Below are 18,231 nucleotides of genomic sequence, written 5' to 3'. Positions count from 1 at the left end.
CATAAATTATTTCTCTTCTTCGATTTTATACTTTGGTTGAGAGATCTGAAAGTGGGACTCATTTTTTGACATGAATTTTTGAGTAAACTGCCAGGAAGTTGAGTTCTTGAAGGATGAGGATGACTCTTGAACTGTTCGAGTGGAGTGGGAGACCAATTTGTCCTAACTGCCCTGGAAGCTATAACCGGTTGAAGGACAGTTTTAAGACCCACATCACTTGATGTTTGGGAAAACTGTGTTGCAAGTAGATCTCTAATGTCTGCTTCAACATGAACTATTCCAGGTTCAGTTTGATGTGAAGTTATAGGAAGAAAACTGTCCTTAGATGGCTGCGAGGAGTGACTACTCTTAATAGGTTTAATAGAATATGTTTCAGCATAGCCAGAAACTTTCCTAAACGGAATGTGTGAGAGCTGTGATAGCAAATTTACTGTTGTTGAAAGATTATCTTTCGGTGATTTTTCTGTAGTGTTAGAAAGATTACTATCTTTTTCGACGAGTTCTTCTTTGATATTAAAGTCCATTTTGTCTTTGTTGGAGGTAGGGTGTATCAATTTAGCATTCTTAGAGACAATTTTATGGTCATTAGATGCAATTTTCAGCTGCTGGGTATTGGAGTTCCAGTCCACATACCTACAAATTTATTAATTACAACATAAACTAAACACCAACTCAAAAGCAATAGAAGTACCAAATAAAATAATATCACCAAAAATAAAATAGTGTACAGGGTGTTATTAATCAAGTGGAGTAACTCTATGGAATCATTGTTCAGCTCATTCTAAGACCAAAAATTCCAGGGACGGCTACGATTTTTTTTATAAACAAACTTTACCTACCCCTAAGCGGTACGACCCTGATTTTCGTCGTTTACCGCAGCAAATTTCAGAATTCGTAAAAGCTGAGAGTGTCGCAAATGCATTCAAAGAAGTGACGTAATAATAAGTTTCCAGGGACGATGACAATTATTTTTCTATTAAGCACCTAATTGAAAAGCGAATTTTCCACTTGATATCTATCTCATCCTACAAAGTTTAGTAAAAGAACAGTCAAAATGCAGGATCGGTGAGGAAAGGCTCCTGCTCTTATAAATATACCTTGCGGCTCTAAATTGTCCTTCCCCGCCTCTGTTAAGTTTTTAACAAATTATTATTTTTAAAAAATTTAAAAGCAGCATTAAGTAGGATAAAAAAATACTATCTTCTGCCGTTTCTCCATTGTTTACGTAGTATTAAACTGAGTTTGTATTGTATCTTTTAACCAATTTACAGTTGTTTTTCTCAAAAACTAATCGATAGATTTTGAGCCGCAATACACCATTGAATATAATTTTGAAAGACCTTTAATTTGAGGTTTTACTTAATCTAAGTTTAAATTTCTTAAAATCGTTCATTTTGCGCTACAGATAACGTAAGCAATATTGAAAAAGATGCTAAAAAGTTAATAGGGAGGAAGGTAGAATTTAGACCCGCGCTGTAGATTTAGGTTCTCCGAGGTGGCCGACTCTGGATTTTTTGAAGCTCTGACAGCAGAATGCTCTATTTAAGATAGTTAAGTTTGAGTAATTAGAGTTATGATTGAGGTGTGAGCCATGAAGAGCTTTCCGTTTCTTGCACGTGAACTCGTTCCATTGGTCCTTTTTCTTCTTGCGAGGAGTGGAAATATCCTTTTCTTACTTCATGGCAGAAAATGGGTACTTTGGAATGTCGAAGTAATTGTTTATTTAATCATAACTCACCACCGTTCAATTTGCTGAAGATGAAGCGTTCAGGGTCAGTAATGCTTGCCTTAGGTACCTAAACATTTGATCTTGCTTAAAGAGTTTAGCTTACGCGTAATATTACCTGAATCCTACTTACCTCTTGTGTGGTTCAGCAGAGCATGAGGAGCTCTATGGAGGAGCAGAAAAGACATTTTCACAAGATGGTCAACGTTAAATATATATTTTTTTGTAAATGCAGGTAAGTGTAGTAAGAAATAAAAAAAAATCAGTAAGAACATAATATATTATGCTGGGTTTATACAGCGCATTATGCATAATGTAATGTGTAAAAATTTCATCGAAACATGTGTATGTCGTTTATTTGTTAAGTACAGGGTGTCCGTTTCTGGAGCTCTACCATGAGGATCTCTGTAACTGTAAAAAATATGAGGTCGATTAAATTTGAGCAAAATTGCGCTATATGAAGTTTATCATCGTATTCAGAAAAAAAGCTGTATTGGAAAATGTCAAAATTCACGCTGCGTCTATATGAAAAAAACGAAGTTGATGATGGTTGCCGAAAATCGAAACGTCGGATTTGAAATAAGACATCGTTACGTTTTAGAAGAGGAAGAGTTGTAACGATGAAGTGTCAATGATTTTGATTTATCTTGTCAAATAAGCTGAGGAAAAATAAAAAATATATTTTCAAAGTTTAAGTTTTTTCGAATAGCTCTCAAAGTCATCGGATTTTTTCAATTTTTTAAACGATATATTCTTAAGCTTCTAATAGCGCGGATTTATTCCAATTTAACCGAACTTTTATGGTTACCGAGATCCCCGTGGTTGAACTCCACAAACGGACACCCTATATATGTTATGCGTCATATCAACGGGTCAAGGTACAACTGTAAACCCAATTTTCTGTGCTATGCATTAATTTATGCGTTTTGCCCTGTATAAATCCAACATTAGATAATTAAAATACGAAGACATGCTTTCGCATTAAATCACATACAGCTTTATCCTCTTCCAAAGTACATCCTAATCGGTCCTATGAGTGCCTTTCATATGCGACCTTAAAATACTAGAACTAACAAATCCCCTATCACAAATATTGCAGCTATAAGGCTTTTCGCCAGTGTGCTTTCGCACATGAACTTTAAGGGTGTGACTCTGCGTGAAAGCCTTATCGCACATGGTACACTTGTAAGGCCTCTCCCCAGTGTGCCTTCTACAATGCAGCCTTAAGGTCGTGGAATTCGCAAATCCTTCTCCGCACAATTCGCACTTGTGCGGTTTCAACCCCTGATGAATGTTCATGTGGTCCTTAAGGCCGCTTTTGGAATAGAGTTCTTTGCCGCATAAATCGCAGATAAACTTGCTGTCAGTGCCGTGTTTCTTGCTCAAATGAATTTTCAGATATTTTTTATCCAGAAATTCTTGCTCGCACTGAGGGCATTTGACTTTGCTGCGCAGCTTGTAACCGGGTTCGTGCTTCTCCATGTGGTTCTTCAGTGCTGTTTTATCGTAGCAAGACCGACTGCAAATGTCGCAGACGAACCTGGATTTTCCCGTATGTCTGGAGTTTACGTGCAGCCTTAAGCTGCTGTTGCTGAAGAATCCTTTGCCACAAAATTGGCATTTGATGTCGTAGACACGGGAATGCCTTTTAGTGTGAGTGACCAAAGCTTGTTTTGAACAAAGCACTTTATCGCACGTGTGACACTGGAACGTGCCCTTTGTGGATGGTCCAAGGCATTGTTCACAATGTCTCGACAAGCGGCTGCGGGTTTTGAAGGTTTTTGCACAGGTTGGACAAGCAAAATCGTCCTGCGATTTGTGCTTGGTACGCAGGTGATAAGCCAGCTGCCGGTATTTTTCGAAATATTGGCTGCAGTAGTCGCAGATATACTCGCGTGTTTCGAATTTTAGAGTCAGCATATCATAAACATACCTGGAAAATTAGGGAGGAGTTAGGTTTGACTACTCATATGGCTACGGCTACTGAAAACATAACTCAAGAGCCCATACAGTTATTTACCTAACAAGTGCGGGAAGTAGTACTTTTCCACACGAAGCTGGCGAGCAATCGTACATTTAACTCGAGGAGAATTTACGTAAAAAATGAAGTTTGATTTTTGTGAATTCATGAGAATATAATTTTTGGATTGAGAAATTAAGTTTGACATGAATGTTTTCTTAATTATAGGTCACACCTGAGTAAGTGCGGTAAAACAGATTTATAGTACTCAGTGCAGAAGGGACTCCCCTACCCCTCTTACAAATGAGCACCGCAAAGTGCATATTTAAGTGTTTTTAAGTGTTTAAGGTTTACGTTTTAACTAGTGAAATGACAGAAATGTCATAGCCTCGTAGGTGTTATAGATACAGGGTATTTCAAAATACTCTCTATATTTTGTTTAACCAACAAAAAAAAAGCCTTTTATTTATGAAACTAACATGGCATTTCTTTCACTTCCCACATTCATAGAAATCGAGCACAGTGTTACGAATACTTATTTCTTGAATCATTTGGTCCGACAATTGCCAAAATATTAGCTTTAATTTAATAAATTAAGTTTCCGACTTTAATACTATATTAATTTGTTAATTTTGTTACAATTATAGGAAACATTTATTAAACGTTGTTGTCATTGTGTAAGGTCTTTCCATCAGAGTCGAACGATTCAAAACAAAATCTTTAAACTAAAAGGGAAACGGGGAAGTTTGGCAACACGGCGCTGCTATTTTGTTTCTAATTCAACAAGGCGAGCATGGGGCTATTAGGAATAGTCGTGTTACAGGCGGCGATGCCACTTCGTGCAGAAATTCCTAGAACTAGTGTCTGAAAATTGTGAGAGTATAGTTTATATTACAGGGGATATATCATAATTTATACGTACCGTTTCATCCATTTTTTTTGTAAAGACAAAATTAGTTAAAAAAATATGAAGATTTCAGTTTAAAAACCTTAATATATTGTTTCATAAATACGAACTTAAGGTCTAATCCCTGAAATTATAACAATAACAATGCAACAACTTAGAATTAATTAACTGCCGCATTACCGGCGTAAGTCCGATTGCGCTAAACCCTAGCTGCTCAATGCTCAAGGTAATTTTAATAACTTACAGCAGATTGAAAAATATTTAATACTTGTGGTAATCATGGTATAAATCTGAAGCGTCGTGAGGTTTAAAATTGAGAGCAATCGACTTTTATTAAAATATTTCATAAAATAACAACGGATTATAGTAACATCTGAAAAATTTTCGAAGAAATTATACATATAAACTTTTTAAAGAAAAACAAAATAACAGTCTATATAATAACAAGGTCAATAAATATGTAATGACGATCATAATAGAGGATTTCACGTTTTAATGTGTTTTTCAATAGCTTTTGTATTAACGCATCCAAACAACAACTAAAAATTTACTGATTAATAGCAATAATAACTTCAATAATGGGCTGAAAAAAAATGCCCTTGAAAACAATGCAGTTATAAAAAATATGATTTCAATGTTTTAGGAATATTTTTCCTAACTTCATAGTGCTGATGACGTTCATCTCTAGGATAACTATAAATGCTATGAAATGGCAGAAGAATATTCAACAGTTTTTTTTAACTCTTAAAACAGGCCGCTGCACTGTTGTTCATCCAACAAACTGAAACTTCCAAAACTCTTCTTACACATAAAGCATTTAAAAACTTTCTTATCAGCTTCATCATCCGGTGAATCAACATCGAAAAGCACTATTTCATTGTTCGTACTACTCTATTGAAAGTACCTCTTAAAGGGCTCTTCACCATCTTCTTGCTTTACCTGAATCTCAACGTTTTCAAATGGCATTGTGTAAGCCACTTGATACTCCGGAGTTGAAGTTGCCTTTGTTGGTAACATACTTGAGTCATTTGATGCCGATGACATCTTATCTGATGATGGTCTTTTTATAAAAGACGATTTAGGCTCAGGAGTTATTGGTGTTTGTTGCGAAATTACTCTGTGTTGATATTGAGGTTGTTTAGGATTACAAACACTTGCGGCTCTTGGCTTTGAATACTGCTCCTGCCGATGGTTGGTGGTTTTAAAGCTTTCCTTCACTGATTTAGGTTCGTTCAAGAAATGATCAGAACTCTCCAGCATGTGTATTTGCAGGTCTCTGAAGGTCAAAAACTTTAATTGGCAGATATAACAGATATGCTCAAATTTGTGATGCTCTCTTGGAGCATAGTTGGTGGACATGTGATCAAAATTCTCTAATCGCTTTTCATCACAGACTACGCCTGTGATGGAAGGCGATTGGTTGGTTGGATTGGTTGATTGGATCACAGGTGTGCTACTGCTATTAGCATGGAAGAAATTGTTATGGAGCATTTTGTGCGAAATCAGGTTCTTGATGAAGTTGAATCTCATGCCGCAGGCGTAGCAGTAGTACCGTACTTTCTCCGTAGAGTTCTCCAGCTCCTTCAAAGTAACCTCATCTGGCTCATGCGCATGATCTTGGTGGAGAATCAGAGTGTTCAAATCTGGGAATTTTAAGCTGCAAACAGGGCAAGGAAACATGTTCTTGTGGTGCTTGCAGTTAGGTTTCAGCAGTTCTTGATAGCTACGAATGCTGTCACCACACTTCTCGCAGAAAATTGCTTTTGCTTTGGGAATAACTTTATTATATCTTCTCACAGAGGGAGACTGAACTGTTGGATTTTCATTGGAGGTGGCTGAGTAATGCCTACTAAAAGACTCAATTCTCCTTTGGGGAGAAATGAGGGTTGATCTGGTCAGGGCTGGAATATCTGGAGAGTAGAGTGTCTGTTGTGATCTGCCCGGTGGAGAATTGGACTTTCTGGTGTAGATTGTTCTTGGAGAGGAGTGGCTTCTTCTAGGAATGTGGTCAGGGGAGTAGCGCCCTGGTCTTGATTTCCTGGAGGGAGACGCGGAGTGGTGCCTAGAAGCAATTGAGCACTCACGTGTTCTTCGATATGACTCTAGATGTTCTCTGGTAGGAGACGGAGTGGAGTAACGTCTGCTATTTGAATGGGATTTGTATTTTAAATAATGAAATTTCTTTTTTAGAGGGGACTTAGAGCGATCATTTCGTGACAAAAAATCTTCAGGAGAGGAGTTTCTTTTAGAATAATATTTTTCATCGCTTTCAGGTTTCGGATGAAGCAATTCACTGAAAGAAGTTTTTTCAAATTTTGATAAAGTTGTAACAGAAGCCGCTTTTAATCCTTGAACCCTAGAATCGTACTGAACCGAATTTTTCGGGTTTTGATGGGCCTTAACTGCCAGTGCAGTTGGGTGAGAAGACCCTTTCCCACTTTTCAACTGTTCTTCAACGTCTTTCTGACTTCCTGATCGGCGATAAAGCACACTTTTTTTAAACTCCGCTTTCTTCTTTAAAGTATCCCTCAAATCAAACACCTCATATTGTTCATCTTCTTGACCACCTAGTTCATAATCTTTCTCCTCTTCAAGTTTATCAAACTCATTAATGTTTGCTTCAGTCGCCTTTTGGGGATCTGAAGTATTGAAGACTTTACAATACAGAGCTTTATGTTTCCGGAGAGCGAAAGAATATTCAAAGCGATAGCCGCAGATGTTGCAAATGTTTTCACTTTCATGGGGGTCTACTTCAGGGGCGGTTATGAGGGATTTTTGTCTTTTAAATGCTTTTTCTGCGGACCGAGATTTAACGAATGCTTCAATAGTTTGGGAAGTTTCGGTTAGCGCTTTAACTTCAGCTTCCTTGGTAATTTCTTTTTCAGTAAGTTTGGTTGTTGCAACTTCATTAGTTTTAGGAGTGTCAAGCGTTTTAGGAACTTCAAGAGTTTTCTCGTCTTGTTTTTTTGTTTTAATTTCTTCAGCAGCTTTTTTATCATCTTCATTCATTTCGGTTGCAACGTAAGCGTTCTCGTCGTTTATTTTCGATGCATTAACGCTTCTTTCTTTGATATTGTCAGTAATTTTACTCTTTTTACTTGGCACATAGAAAATTTTGCAATAGCTGGATTGATGTGTCTGCAACGCAAAATCTGAATAAAAATGGCTGCCACATATGTAGCAAACATGTTTCGTCATACTACTCGAGAATGAATTTTCCTGGATTTTATCTTGACGATTATCACTAGCAATATTTATTTTGACCTCTTTGGCTGTATTAATCGCTTCATCACAACTTTTAGCGTCACCCGATTTTCTATTTTGACGATCTTTGACCAAGAAATCCGTGTTGACTCTGTTCACGCAATAGAGCATCTTGCGAGTAGATGCATCAAGCTGAGTCTTAAAACTTAAATTATATTGAGGACAATGAAATTTTTCAGATTTTGAAGGAGCTTGTTGATTCTTTTTAACTACTTTGACATCCTCACTGATAGCTCTGGATGTTATTTTAGCATTTACAATCACAGTATTATCTGAGTTATCATGTTTGGAGGTAGTTGCACCGCCGTGTGCATTTCTAACGTGAATGGCCAAATCAGATTCGTAGAGACACTTTAGCCCACAAACCTGGCAGGTTTTGCTATCTGGAGGTTTCAATTGAGCACAACCTTTGAACCTGTGAACTACCAAGTCGGTTTCATATTTAAAAACACAGCCGCAAACCTCACAGCCTCTTTTAATAGAGTCTACATCAACAGATTTATTGTTACTTGCAAATTCTCTTGCCTTTACCTTAGAACGGACATCTTCGGTATCATTTCTAGTCTCCAAAATCACATTTTCTGCCTCGAGTTTACTGTCACTTCGTACAGACTCACGTTTCTTACCTGACCTACTTCTGGCAGACCGTACTCTTTTACCTTTAAACTTTCCCTTTTTGGGGGAGTTGCTCCTCTTCTTCAATAACTTACAATAAATCATCACATGATTCTTCAAAGCAGTCGCACTCTTGAATTTGAGGTTGCAATACTTGCAAATATTTTTCTGACTTAGAGAAAGTCTCTTATAGGTTTTCTTGAACTCCTTATACGACTGGCACCGTTGAGACTTGTGTCTCTTTAAGTCGAAGTAATAGAAAAAGGATTTGTTGCAATAAGAACATACAAGAGTGGGGATTTGATTTGAATAAATGTAGTTGTTGTTTTCCATGATGAGAGCGTCTGAGCCTGAAGAAAGTGGAGTCTCTATTCGCTCTAATTGCTGTTTAGTCTCTTTGGCGCTTGCGGAGCTTTCTGCGGTGGAGGTGCTTCTATTAAAGCGTTCTCTGGTTATGTCTGGCATTAAATTTCTCAGACTGCTAAATGTGGATTTGCACTTGTAATAGCTGTATGGTACACTGAGTTGTGCATCACGTGCCGAAACTTCCCTAAAATAGAGAGAGTTTTAGTATACGGAAATTGGAGAGTTTTCGGGGAAATAAACGGTTGATTTATGGAAAAACTTTAATATTTCAAAAATGCCTTAACTTTAATAATACAATGAGCAATACTGAATATCCACTAATAATAAACATGAGAAACTAAAAAAATAGATCTTGATAGATAGCTAGATAGATAATAGATAGATAGATCCTTATATGCGCCTAAACAAATAATGAGCTACAACAATTGATATTTCTTGTTAAATAGGAAGAAAGGAGATTAGATAAATATAATATTCGTTATGGCACATAGTAGGTAACTACTAAAATATGCAATCATGCCAGCTGCTGATCTAATTAGAACTTTTTCAGATTTAAGGGAATACGTTGCAAAGTTTACAGTATCCTAAGGACCACAGTAAGCAAATGTAAAAAAAAATCATAGTGAAAATTTAATTAACAAAACCATCGATAACATTATTGGCAAATATAAGAAATAAAAAAAAACAATTTGATACGAACAAATATCATTTCAATTGATGAAATAAGTCACAAAGAGTGCTACTGAAATTAATAGATTTTTAATAGATTCCTTTCATGATTAGTATCAGTTCAAAAGATCAATATTGTAAAGTCTAAAGTAGGGATTTACTCTATAGAGCATTATAAACCCAACTAACGTAACTAACTAAATAAGTAAATAAGGCACAAAAACATCCTCAAGTTACTCAGTCTTCTGCGTTGGTGGTGCTTCAATATAAAAAGCTACGTGTGATGATTGCGGTGGCTGCTGCTGCAAAAAAATTAAGGGTGAATTTTAAAGCTTTTAAAAATCAAGCAAGAATTAAAAAAATTATGATGGGTTAGTTCTGGTTAATAGTAGTGCTGTAGTAGTGCTCCACTTCTGTAAATTGGGACGATGTAAAAATCAGATTTACACATACAAATAAAACGTACAAATAAAATTCAAATAATAGAACTATCCGGCTACATTTCTGAGATGGGAGCAATTGTAGTACCCTCCTAGAGACGAACCCTTGGACGAACTTTTAAGATTCATGTCAACTACTTCAAACATATCATTGCTTCTGCGGACTTCTTGAATTTTAGATTCAGCGTTCTCTTGATGATTATCTCTGGCATCACCATCAGCATTGACAATACTAACATCATCAACGGTTATCGTAACTTCTAAGCCAAGGACCACTAGAGGCTTCACGGACGTTCTGGCCAAGTTCAAAACATCATTGGCACGTTCTATTGGAGTATTTGAGGTCTTTGCTAAAAGTGGAGCGATAACTTTTGAACTCAACAATTTCATGTTTGGCTTGGCTGAATATGTAATAAGTTGAGAGCCTAATGAGTTCTTCTAAAGTTCTACGTTCTGGCAGTACTGCAAAGCTATTCATCTGAGAGTGCTTTCGGTCATGTAGAGTTGAGAATTTCCGTCTGCACATTTTGCAAAAGATCCAAAAGATCATATGGCATATTTTGTTCCTCTGGGAAATTTATCCTTAATGTGTTTTAAGATTGAGAAATACATTTTTGATAGTGCATCTTTTGGGACCCTGGACGTTATGAGTGTTTCTGACGATGATGTTTATAAATGTTTAAAAATGTTTCCCTGGCAGATAAGTAGTTCTAGAGAAAATTTCTAATATGTGTCACATACCCACCATAGAAAGAGACAAACGTTTTTGGAGAACGGTTAGGAGACTCGCTGATAAAATTTCGTCATGGACTCAAAAACCACAGAAGAAAAATCTAATGGCAATGGCTTTCAATGGTAATTGTCTAAACCTTTATCTATTTAATAATGGTTTCATTTTTCCCAATTAAAAATCCCCACTCACCTTGCACCAGCCTCAGCTGCATCAGCTATCGTCTTCTGTTCAGAATCTGCATCTGTCTCACCAGCCTCCTCATCGATTTTTAACTGAGGGTCATCAGAAAGATCGTCTTCCTCAACCTCATCAAGATCCCCAGCAATATTATCCTTCTCAACTTCATTAAGAATATTAGGAACATTACTCTTCTCAACCTCCTCAGGAATACCAGCAACATCATTCTTCCCACCTCCATCACGTTCACCAGCAACATCGTTTCTCGCAAGTTCACCCGTTTTCTTTTTCCTGCACTGCAAGCTAAGTTTATGCGCCAAAAACATCTTGACAAGCGTGAAACCTGTTCCACAAAAAGTGCAGTAATAGGGATAGGATTGGTTAGGACCACTTTTCCTCGTCTTCAAAAACTGATTTTCCCCTATTAATATCTGAAACTCTGAGTGTCTTCTTTGATGCTTGATAAGGGAGTCAAAGTTGCCACATGAAGTGCCACATACGAAGCACTTGAGAGCGAATCCTGGATGGACAAATTCCATGTGGTGAGCACGAGAGCTGGAGTTATCAATTTGAAGTCCACAGACTTCGCAGTAGGAGGGAGAATCTCTCTGCATACAATCCCTGAAGAAGCAAAGATGTTTTGAAAATTTTCTAAGTTGAATTTACTTACTTCTCGGAATCAGGTTCGTCGGAAAATGTGGCGATCTTTGTGTCCTGCAAAGCAGATTGATTTAAATTTTCTTCAAGTCCGACAATCGTGCCTGTAGGAGAGCTAGAATAATCATTATCGCATGAAAACTTCAATTTGGACGATTTCATTGCTTTGTACTGCTGGAGGGTTAGAACTTTCTTCGCTTTTCCTTGTGTTGTCCCAGTTTTAAAGCTGTTGCTTTTAAAAGTTTCTTGACTTGTGCTGGAGCCAGAAGAATCACTGTCATATTTCGAATTGAAAAGTGTCTTGTTCTCCTTATACTGTTGAAGAGTGACAACTTTCTTTTGCTTCAACTTCTTCACCGGTAAATCACCCATCTTCGCACCTCTATTTTCGCATTCAACGTAACCCTCATTCGTCTTCAACGCAGCGTCTAGCAAGTTCTTTCCGGACCCCATGGACGATTTTTTTGTTTTTACAGGCAAAAGACTCGATTCAGGTGCTTCACAATGATGCCTCATAATACAGTGAATCATCACATCTCCTTTGAGCTTGAAATTACAGTCGCAGAGTGTGCACACGAAGGTTGCGTTTGATTTCTCCAGTTTCTTTTGTGTTGAGAAGTTTGATTTTCGGGCCACAGGACTCTCACTTTTCACCAAAGGTAATGAAACGCCTTGCAAGGCTTCAGATGACGATTTAATCTCTTTCGATGAAGAAGTCTCTGCTTCATCTAAAGGTGTGGGAGTTTTGGTGAAGTTCCTTTGCTTTCGAGTTTTTTGTCGAGAATCGGTTGATGGTTTGCTGCAAATTAGAGAATGTTAGTTACCACGTTTTCTCAATACATAAAATATCTCAACCTCTCTTGGTTTTCTTCGACCGAGGTCACTGTCTGAAGGTTTGATGAATGCTTGGTTCCTCCTATAGATTCGAGTCGTGTAGCTTTAGTAACTTCAGCAGATCTATTGAGAAGGTACCAATAGCACCATTAATAAAATGTTAACGTAAACCATACCGTACAGGGGTCACTTCTTTGGTTGCATCAGTAGTTGGATGGCTTTCCTGGTGGCCTCCTATAGGGTTTTGCGTGGGAGATTTACGTTTTTCCTTTTTTGTAAATGATTTTTCTAGACTGCAAATTACAAATTATCTCATTTCTGAGGTACTAAACAAGTGTTAGCACCGAAGTGGCCCAAAATTTTATTTGCAAGAGCAAATATAACCTCCTTATTTCCAGTATTGGCCATTGAGCTTGGAGCCTGAAGACAAAAGTGCTTTTCTCTAATTGAAGAAGAGATTTTTGTCTTCAGAATTTCCGGTGCATTTATTTGAGGGCCTTCACTTGGCTTCGAATTTGTAGGTTTTAACTCTATTTTCTCGAAAGGAAAAGGCTTTGAAGAAAAGATTGATCTGTAAATTAACAAACGTAACGTGAAGTTTGAGGAAAGTTACGTCAACGAAATTTATTGAAACTGCAGCGGAAACTACACTGTGTCCGATAAAAAAGACGCACTAATTGAAATTGCAGAGCTTAAAAAGTCCCTCCAAGAGTTTGTTTTCTTTTATCATCGAGAAGCAAAAAGAGCAATAAAATGAAACGTTCCATTTCCAACAAGAGATATTTCGTAGATAGAGGAAAATGGCTCTCTTCGTGTGAAAACAGACCCTTGATGTTGAACATAAAAATTATAAAGCTATTAATAGATTTCTGAAAAACGAAAAGTGTTATGATCAGAATCTTTCCATAATCAAACTTGGAATTAAATTTTGTATCAAAGGAGAGAAAGCTGATAAAACTGGTTAAAAAGACGGTCTTGTAAAAATACAAACGAAGTTGAATGAATACACGAAATATGAAATTTTTGTACTAACTTCTTCGCATACCTTTTGGCGTTAAGCTTAACTTTGGATTTCTTCAATTTAATATCAGCTTTATTTGTCGTCACATCATTCATCTCTCTAGCTGGCAATCCACCTAAAGCTTCGGAACTGCAAATTTTCTGTTGATGTAAATGGAATATTGACTAAATTTTCTTTACCTTTCGTCATTTGAAAGAGAGTGTTTCTGCATAGTTGCTAATTCTTTAATTGCACATAAATAATTTTTTTCGTCTCTTTCGTATGATATTTTCTCGATCTCACTTAAAGTTTTTTTAACGCTTAAGCTATTCTGATCGTTTTTATCTCCTGCGAAAGCCTTTTCTTTTGAAATAATTTGAGGAAGGGTCCCATTAATAATTTTCTCATGTGAAAGTATATTTTCAGGACATTTTTCACTTTGAGGCTTTTCCGTACCTTCCTCAATGGCAAGTGCTTTTTCTGAAGATTCCAAAGGACTTTGGTCTGTAAATGTCTGTGTGATCGATAAAGCGTTAGATGCTCTAAATCTAGAATTTCAGGGATATATAATTTGCAGAACTCTAGAATACTCTAGATTGTACCTTTTCGTACTCAGACGATGAGCTTTGGATTTATTTAGTTTTTCTGGCGTCTTTTCATTTACTGCTTTTAAGTTAGAATTAGTAATTTTCGTAATATCGTTTTTGGATATAAAGTTATATTGTGGCTTTACCAAAGTTCCTTGAACAATTGGAGCAGAGCTAAAAAATTGGCTCTAACAGAGAAAAAAAATAAAAAATAATAAAAACAGCGCATACATTTCTGTAAACGCAATTTTGCCAGCTTCACATGGTAGTCTTGTCTCACTTTCTGCTTCTTCAGTTTTTGGATTTGATTCCGGTGTTACATTTTCGTTCTCATGGCTGAAATTTCAAACTTACCTTCAACACCTAGATAAAATACTTAAAATTACCTTTTTGAGGGACCAATAAGTTCCCCACTTATCAAATTATGGGGATCATCTTCAGTTACATGCAAATCTTTCTCTGTATCGGCACTAAAGTCGTCAGAGTCGCTTTCGAGGGTCATATCAATAACTAATATTTGATCATCCTTTTCAGCCTCTTTTACATTATAATGTCTCGTCAGAAGGTTATTATTTTCGGTAGTTACCTCATCATCACAAGCATGATAGCTAAAGGCGTCAAATTCCTTGTAGCACAAATCACAAAAAGAGGAAAGTTCTACTACACTCCTAAAAAACAAACATAAAGTCAGCAAAACAACTCCAAACCAACCAACAATCAGGCAGCAAAGTAACAATAAAACCGCTTTTTTAGTCGTATCAAATGGTATATTAGAATCTATGATCCCGTAAAAACTCCACAGCTCTTATTGCAACTGTTCATGTGAAGTCTTCGATGCTCCCTCCTCCGAAATCGCTTCCCACAATTGCTGCACCCAAAGGGTTTCACATCAGTATGGGTTTGCAAATGCCTCCTTAATCCCTCCTTCCTCTTAAAGCAGTTTCCGCACATCTCACAGTTAAAGGGCCTCTCATCTGAATGCGTTTTCTCGTGCTGCGTCAAAAAGGCCTTCACTCTAAAGCTTTTAGGACATGACTTGCACTGATATGGCAACTGCCCACTATGTCCTTTAGTGTGCAATAGCCACGACTGTCTATAGGAGTAGTCCTTGCCGCAGATATCACAAATGTATTTTTCCTGGGGTTTCGAGGGTTTCTCCTCGCTGTGGATGAGAACCAAATGCTTCTGGAAGCTCTCCACTGTAATAAAAGTCCTTTTACACTTGATGCAGAAATTCGAAGGAACGTCTCCATCGATGAAAGGCCTGTGAGAGTTCACTTGATGCTTGTACAAGCTGGATTGGAATATGAAGGTGCGCTGGCACACAATACACTCATGAGGGTCCATTTTTTTGTGGACGAATCTAACGTGCTCTTCCAAATGGGCTTTGGAGCTGTAACTCGCTCCACATGAATCGCACCTCAGGATTTTCAGTTTGAAGTGTTTAGTGAAGAGGTGGTTTTTGTAGCTGTAGGGGTGAGCGCCCTTGAACTCGCAAAAGGGGCAGCAAACTTGCTCCCCTGCATCATGCTCCGCCAAATGGATCCCTAATACGAAAGCGTTGGGGTAGACCTCTCCGCATTGCTTGCAAGTCTCCTCGTGGGTACTCAAATGACTCCCCAATTTATCCATGGAGGTAAAACTGACCTCACAAAAGGTACACACAAAATCCTCCTTTTCAAAATCTACTTTTGAGAGGTTATCCGAGGATTCGATTCTGTGGAAGTAACGATGGGTGGCAAAGAGCTTCTTTGAGACAAATTGCTTGGTACATATGCTACATTGCAGAGACTGGGAATCCAGAACTGCCTGTTTTGATTTCTTTTTAGTGCGTCTAGGTCCCACTTTAATGTACGGTTTTCGTTCAGGAACAATGTGAATGTTTACTGGCTCAAAATCAAATTCCGATTTCAGAGAAAAGGCATGAACCCTAAAAAAATTAGTGTGTAAGAAAGAGCCTATAGGGAATTTGTCGGGTACTGTACATTCTTGATCTTTTCACCTGACTTACCCCTAGATCCGCCGTTGATTGTAAAGGTTTTCTGCCTTTTGAAAATTAGGCATTTTAATTCAGGAAAAGGAGGAGAATCACGATTTTGTTTTTAAGTAAGCAATGAAGTAAATGGAAGAAAAATAATTACGAAATATTAAAAGGGCGTTTTACCAATGGTTTTCTGAGTAAGGGTGCTGTAGTCAGTTGCGGCGAAGACCGACATTATTTGCTTAGCACTGAGGCCCACTTACCTCCAAACACGCTATTAGGATATACTGCTTATTTTAGCCTCAGGCTATTTTCTATGCTAAAATAGAGCCCAGACATTCATTGGTCAGATTCTTGGGTTTAATAGAAGCTAGCTTCATGTTAAAGTTAACAGTACACTAACCATTTGGCCCTTAAGGAAACTACTAAATTCAGCAGCTTTCAAAAATTTTAACTTTTGATTTAGCCCTAAAACAAACACAGCGATTTATAAAATTAGGTTTATATTACACAGTTTAAATCCTAAACTATCGCTATTATACACACTTAGGGCTAAATTACTGAAGAGTACAAGTCCTATGAAAACGCAGAAACGAAGCAATGGTAGTCCAATATTTCCAAGTTAACAAGAATTTGAGTAGTTTGGCCCTTAGTAGCAATAAACCAAGCTTGGAATTTGTCGCCCTGAAGAGCATTCTCCAGATAAAGTTGCCAGTTTATCGATCTATCGAAAGAGTTAAGTGACACCAGCAGCGTTTTGCGGCTTATCGCAGCCTTTCATGTGTGTCCTCTGCGCCTCCTTGGTACCGAAATCCTTCCCGCAAAACGAACAATTGAAAGTGGCCTTGGGGTTAGTACCATGCACCACCAGGTGCCTCCGCAGATGCTTCCAAGTCTTGTAACTCTGCCCGCACGTTTCGCAAGAAAAGGGCCTGGCGTCGGTATGCGAAACCTCATGCGCCAACCTCTTGGAGTTGATCACAAAGGACTTAGGGCAGTAGGAGCATTTGTAGGGCTTATCACCTGCGTGCTCTCTTAAGTGGAGGTTGAAGGTCTTGTAAAATCGAAACTCTTTGCCGCACAGGTCGCAGACGAAGTGACCTTGCCGCTCGACTCGAGGGGTGGGGATACAACGTTTCATCTCCAAGTGCCTCATCAGGGATGAGGGTTTCTTGAAGGACATTTTGCATAAGGTACAGTAGTTTGAGGAGAGCTCGCTTTCGTCCACTACCCGATGTTTGTTAATCTGGTGAATACGCATACTTGATTGGAGGGTGAAGGTGTTGCCGCACACTATGCACTTATAGGGCTCTTTTTGTAAGTGCACCACTCTTATATGGTCCTCAAGCATCGTTTTAGACAAATAAGAGTTGCCGCAATATTCGCATTGACTGGTCTTTGGTCTTTCCTTCTGATGGGTTTGCCTAATGTGCCTTATTAACCTGCTTTTGCAGTGAGCCTTAAATTCGTTATTGCATATGGGGCAACTTACGCTGCCCCCATCGTTATGCTCGGACATGTGCAACCCTAACAAAAGAGCCTTCTTGAATTTAGCATTACAAACTGAGCAGATATAAGAGTGAACATCTACATGCATTTTGGCCTCGTCTTCGAGAGAAAACTCTTGCAGACAAGTATCGCAAGAATAACTTTTTCTGAGGCAGTTGTACGTGTATAAAGTTTCAAGACGCTCAGCTTTATGCACCTTCCTATGATTCTTCAATTGCTTTAAAGTCATAAATTCTTTGCTGCAAATCTTGCAGTATAACTGCGATTTAACTCTTACTAAACGTCTCCTCAAAGGCCTTTCCTCGATATCATCTTCGTCTCCATCTTCAAGTTTGCACCCGAAATGGGTCCCGCAAATGTGCTTCTTTAAAGCCAAGGCTAATTTGCAAGTAAACTCACATAGGGGGCATGCAACATTTGACTCTAAGTCATGCTCAGCCATGTGCAGGCCTAGAAAGAAGGGGTTGAGAAAGTGTTCGTGGCACTCTTTGCAACTCATTGAATGGCACTTCATGTGTGTTTTCATGTCTTCTTTGAGGACGAACTTTGAGGAACAAAAAATGCAGGTGAAGCCCTCCTCGTCGGGTTTGAAGGAAGATTCGTCGATGTGGGTGTGTTTGTGCAAGTTTGCGAATCTTTGGTTGGAGAAAACTTTAGGGCAGTTTAGACAGGGGTAGTCGAGGGCTGCGGATTTGCGGGGCCTGCCCCTGCGGCGCCTTTTCCTAAAATATAATGAAAGTTAGTTTAAAAAAAACTAAAGAATGTTAAGTACGCGTTTATTAGGACAATTTTTCTTGCTGAAGAAT

General features: G+C 38.0%; 3 protein-coding genes across 8 annotated transcripts in view; all 3 read right to left on the bottom strand.

Annotated features, from left to right (window-relative positions):
• The window catches only part of LOC136414528 (zinc finger protein OZF-like), a 183,432-nt gene that overhangs the window by 18,200 nt on the left and 147,001 nt on the right, over positions 1-18,231 (bottom strand). The window contains exon 4 of one of the 6 annotated variants that reach the window (XM_066398635.1): positions 2,687-3,659. The exons of 3 other annotated variants lie outside the window; for them this stretch is intronic. In XM_066398635.1, the coding sequence (XP_066254732.1) occupies positions 2,747-3,659 (913 nt within the window). In that variant the 3' untranslated portion in view covers positions 2,687-2,746. Of the gene's footprint in view, positions 1-2,686; positions 3,660-14,697; positions 15,866-16,563; positions 18,148-18,231 lie in introns of those variants that run through there. 2 more of the 6 variants (XM_066398619.1, XM_066398595.1) reach the window with 2 other exon arrangements.
• On the bottom strand, positions 4,809-7,912 carry LOC136414531 (zinc finger protein 43-like). Its single transcript, XM_066398637.1, has one exon. It carries the CDS (start codon positions 7,789-7,791, stop codon positions 5,485-5,487), a length of 2,307 nt encoding a protein of 768 aa, XP_066254734.1. The 5' UTR covers positions 7,792-7,912; the 3' UTR covers positions 4,809-5,484.
• On the bottom strand, positions 9,240-13,690 carry LOC136414537 (uncharacterized). The gene is made up of 7 exons (XM_066398646.1): positions 13,549-13,690; positions 13,394-13,498; positions 12,525-12,641; positions 12,370-12,471; positions 11,528-12,313; positions 10,870-11,478; positions 9,240-9,809 (listed from the first exon to the last, which is right to left on the bottom strand). Exons 1-7 carry the CDS (start codon positions 13,578-13,580, stop codon positions 9,782-9,784), a joined length of 1,779 nt encoding a protein of 592 aa, XP_066254743.1. The 5' UTR covers positions 13,581-13,690; the 3' UTR covers positions 9,240-9,781.

The sequence above is a fragment of the Euwallacea similis genome, chromosome 17, assembly GCF_039881205.1.
Source record: "Euwallacea similis isolate ESF13 chromosome 17, ESF131.1, whole genome shotgun sequence".
In the NCBI taxonomy this organism is placed as follows: Eukaryota; Metazoa; Arthropoda; class Insecta; order Coleoptera; family Curculionidae; genus Euwallacea; species Euwallacea similis.
This window is presented reverse-complemented; position numbering and strand designations above follow the sequence as displayed.

Coding starts and splice junctions, on each gene's coding strand:
- LOC136414531 (XM_066398637.1), bottom strand. CDS start 7,791: ATGACGAAACATGTTTGCTACATATGTGGCAGCCATTTTTATTCAGAT.
- LOC136414537 (XM_066398646.1), bottom strand. CDS start 13,580: ATGCAGAAACACTCTCTTTCAAATGACGAAAG. Junction 11,479..11,527: donor GACGAACCTGATTCCGAGAA/GTAAGTAAATTC, acceptor TTGCTTCTTCAG/GGATTGTATGCAGAGAGATT. Junction 9,810..10,869: donor GCAGCTGAGGCTGGTGCAAG/GTGAGTGGGGAT, acceptor ATTTTTTTGCAG/CAGCAGCCACCGCAATCATC.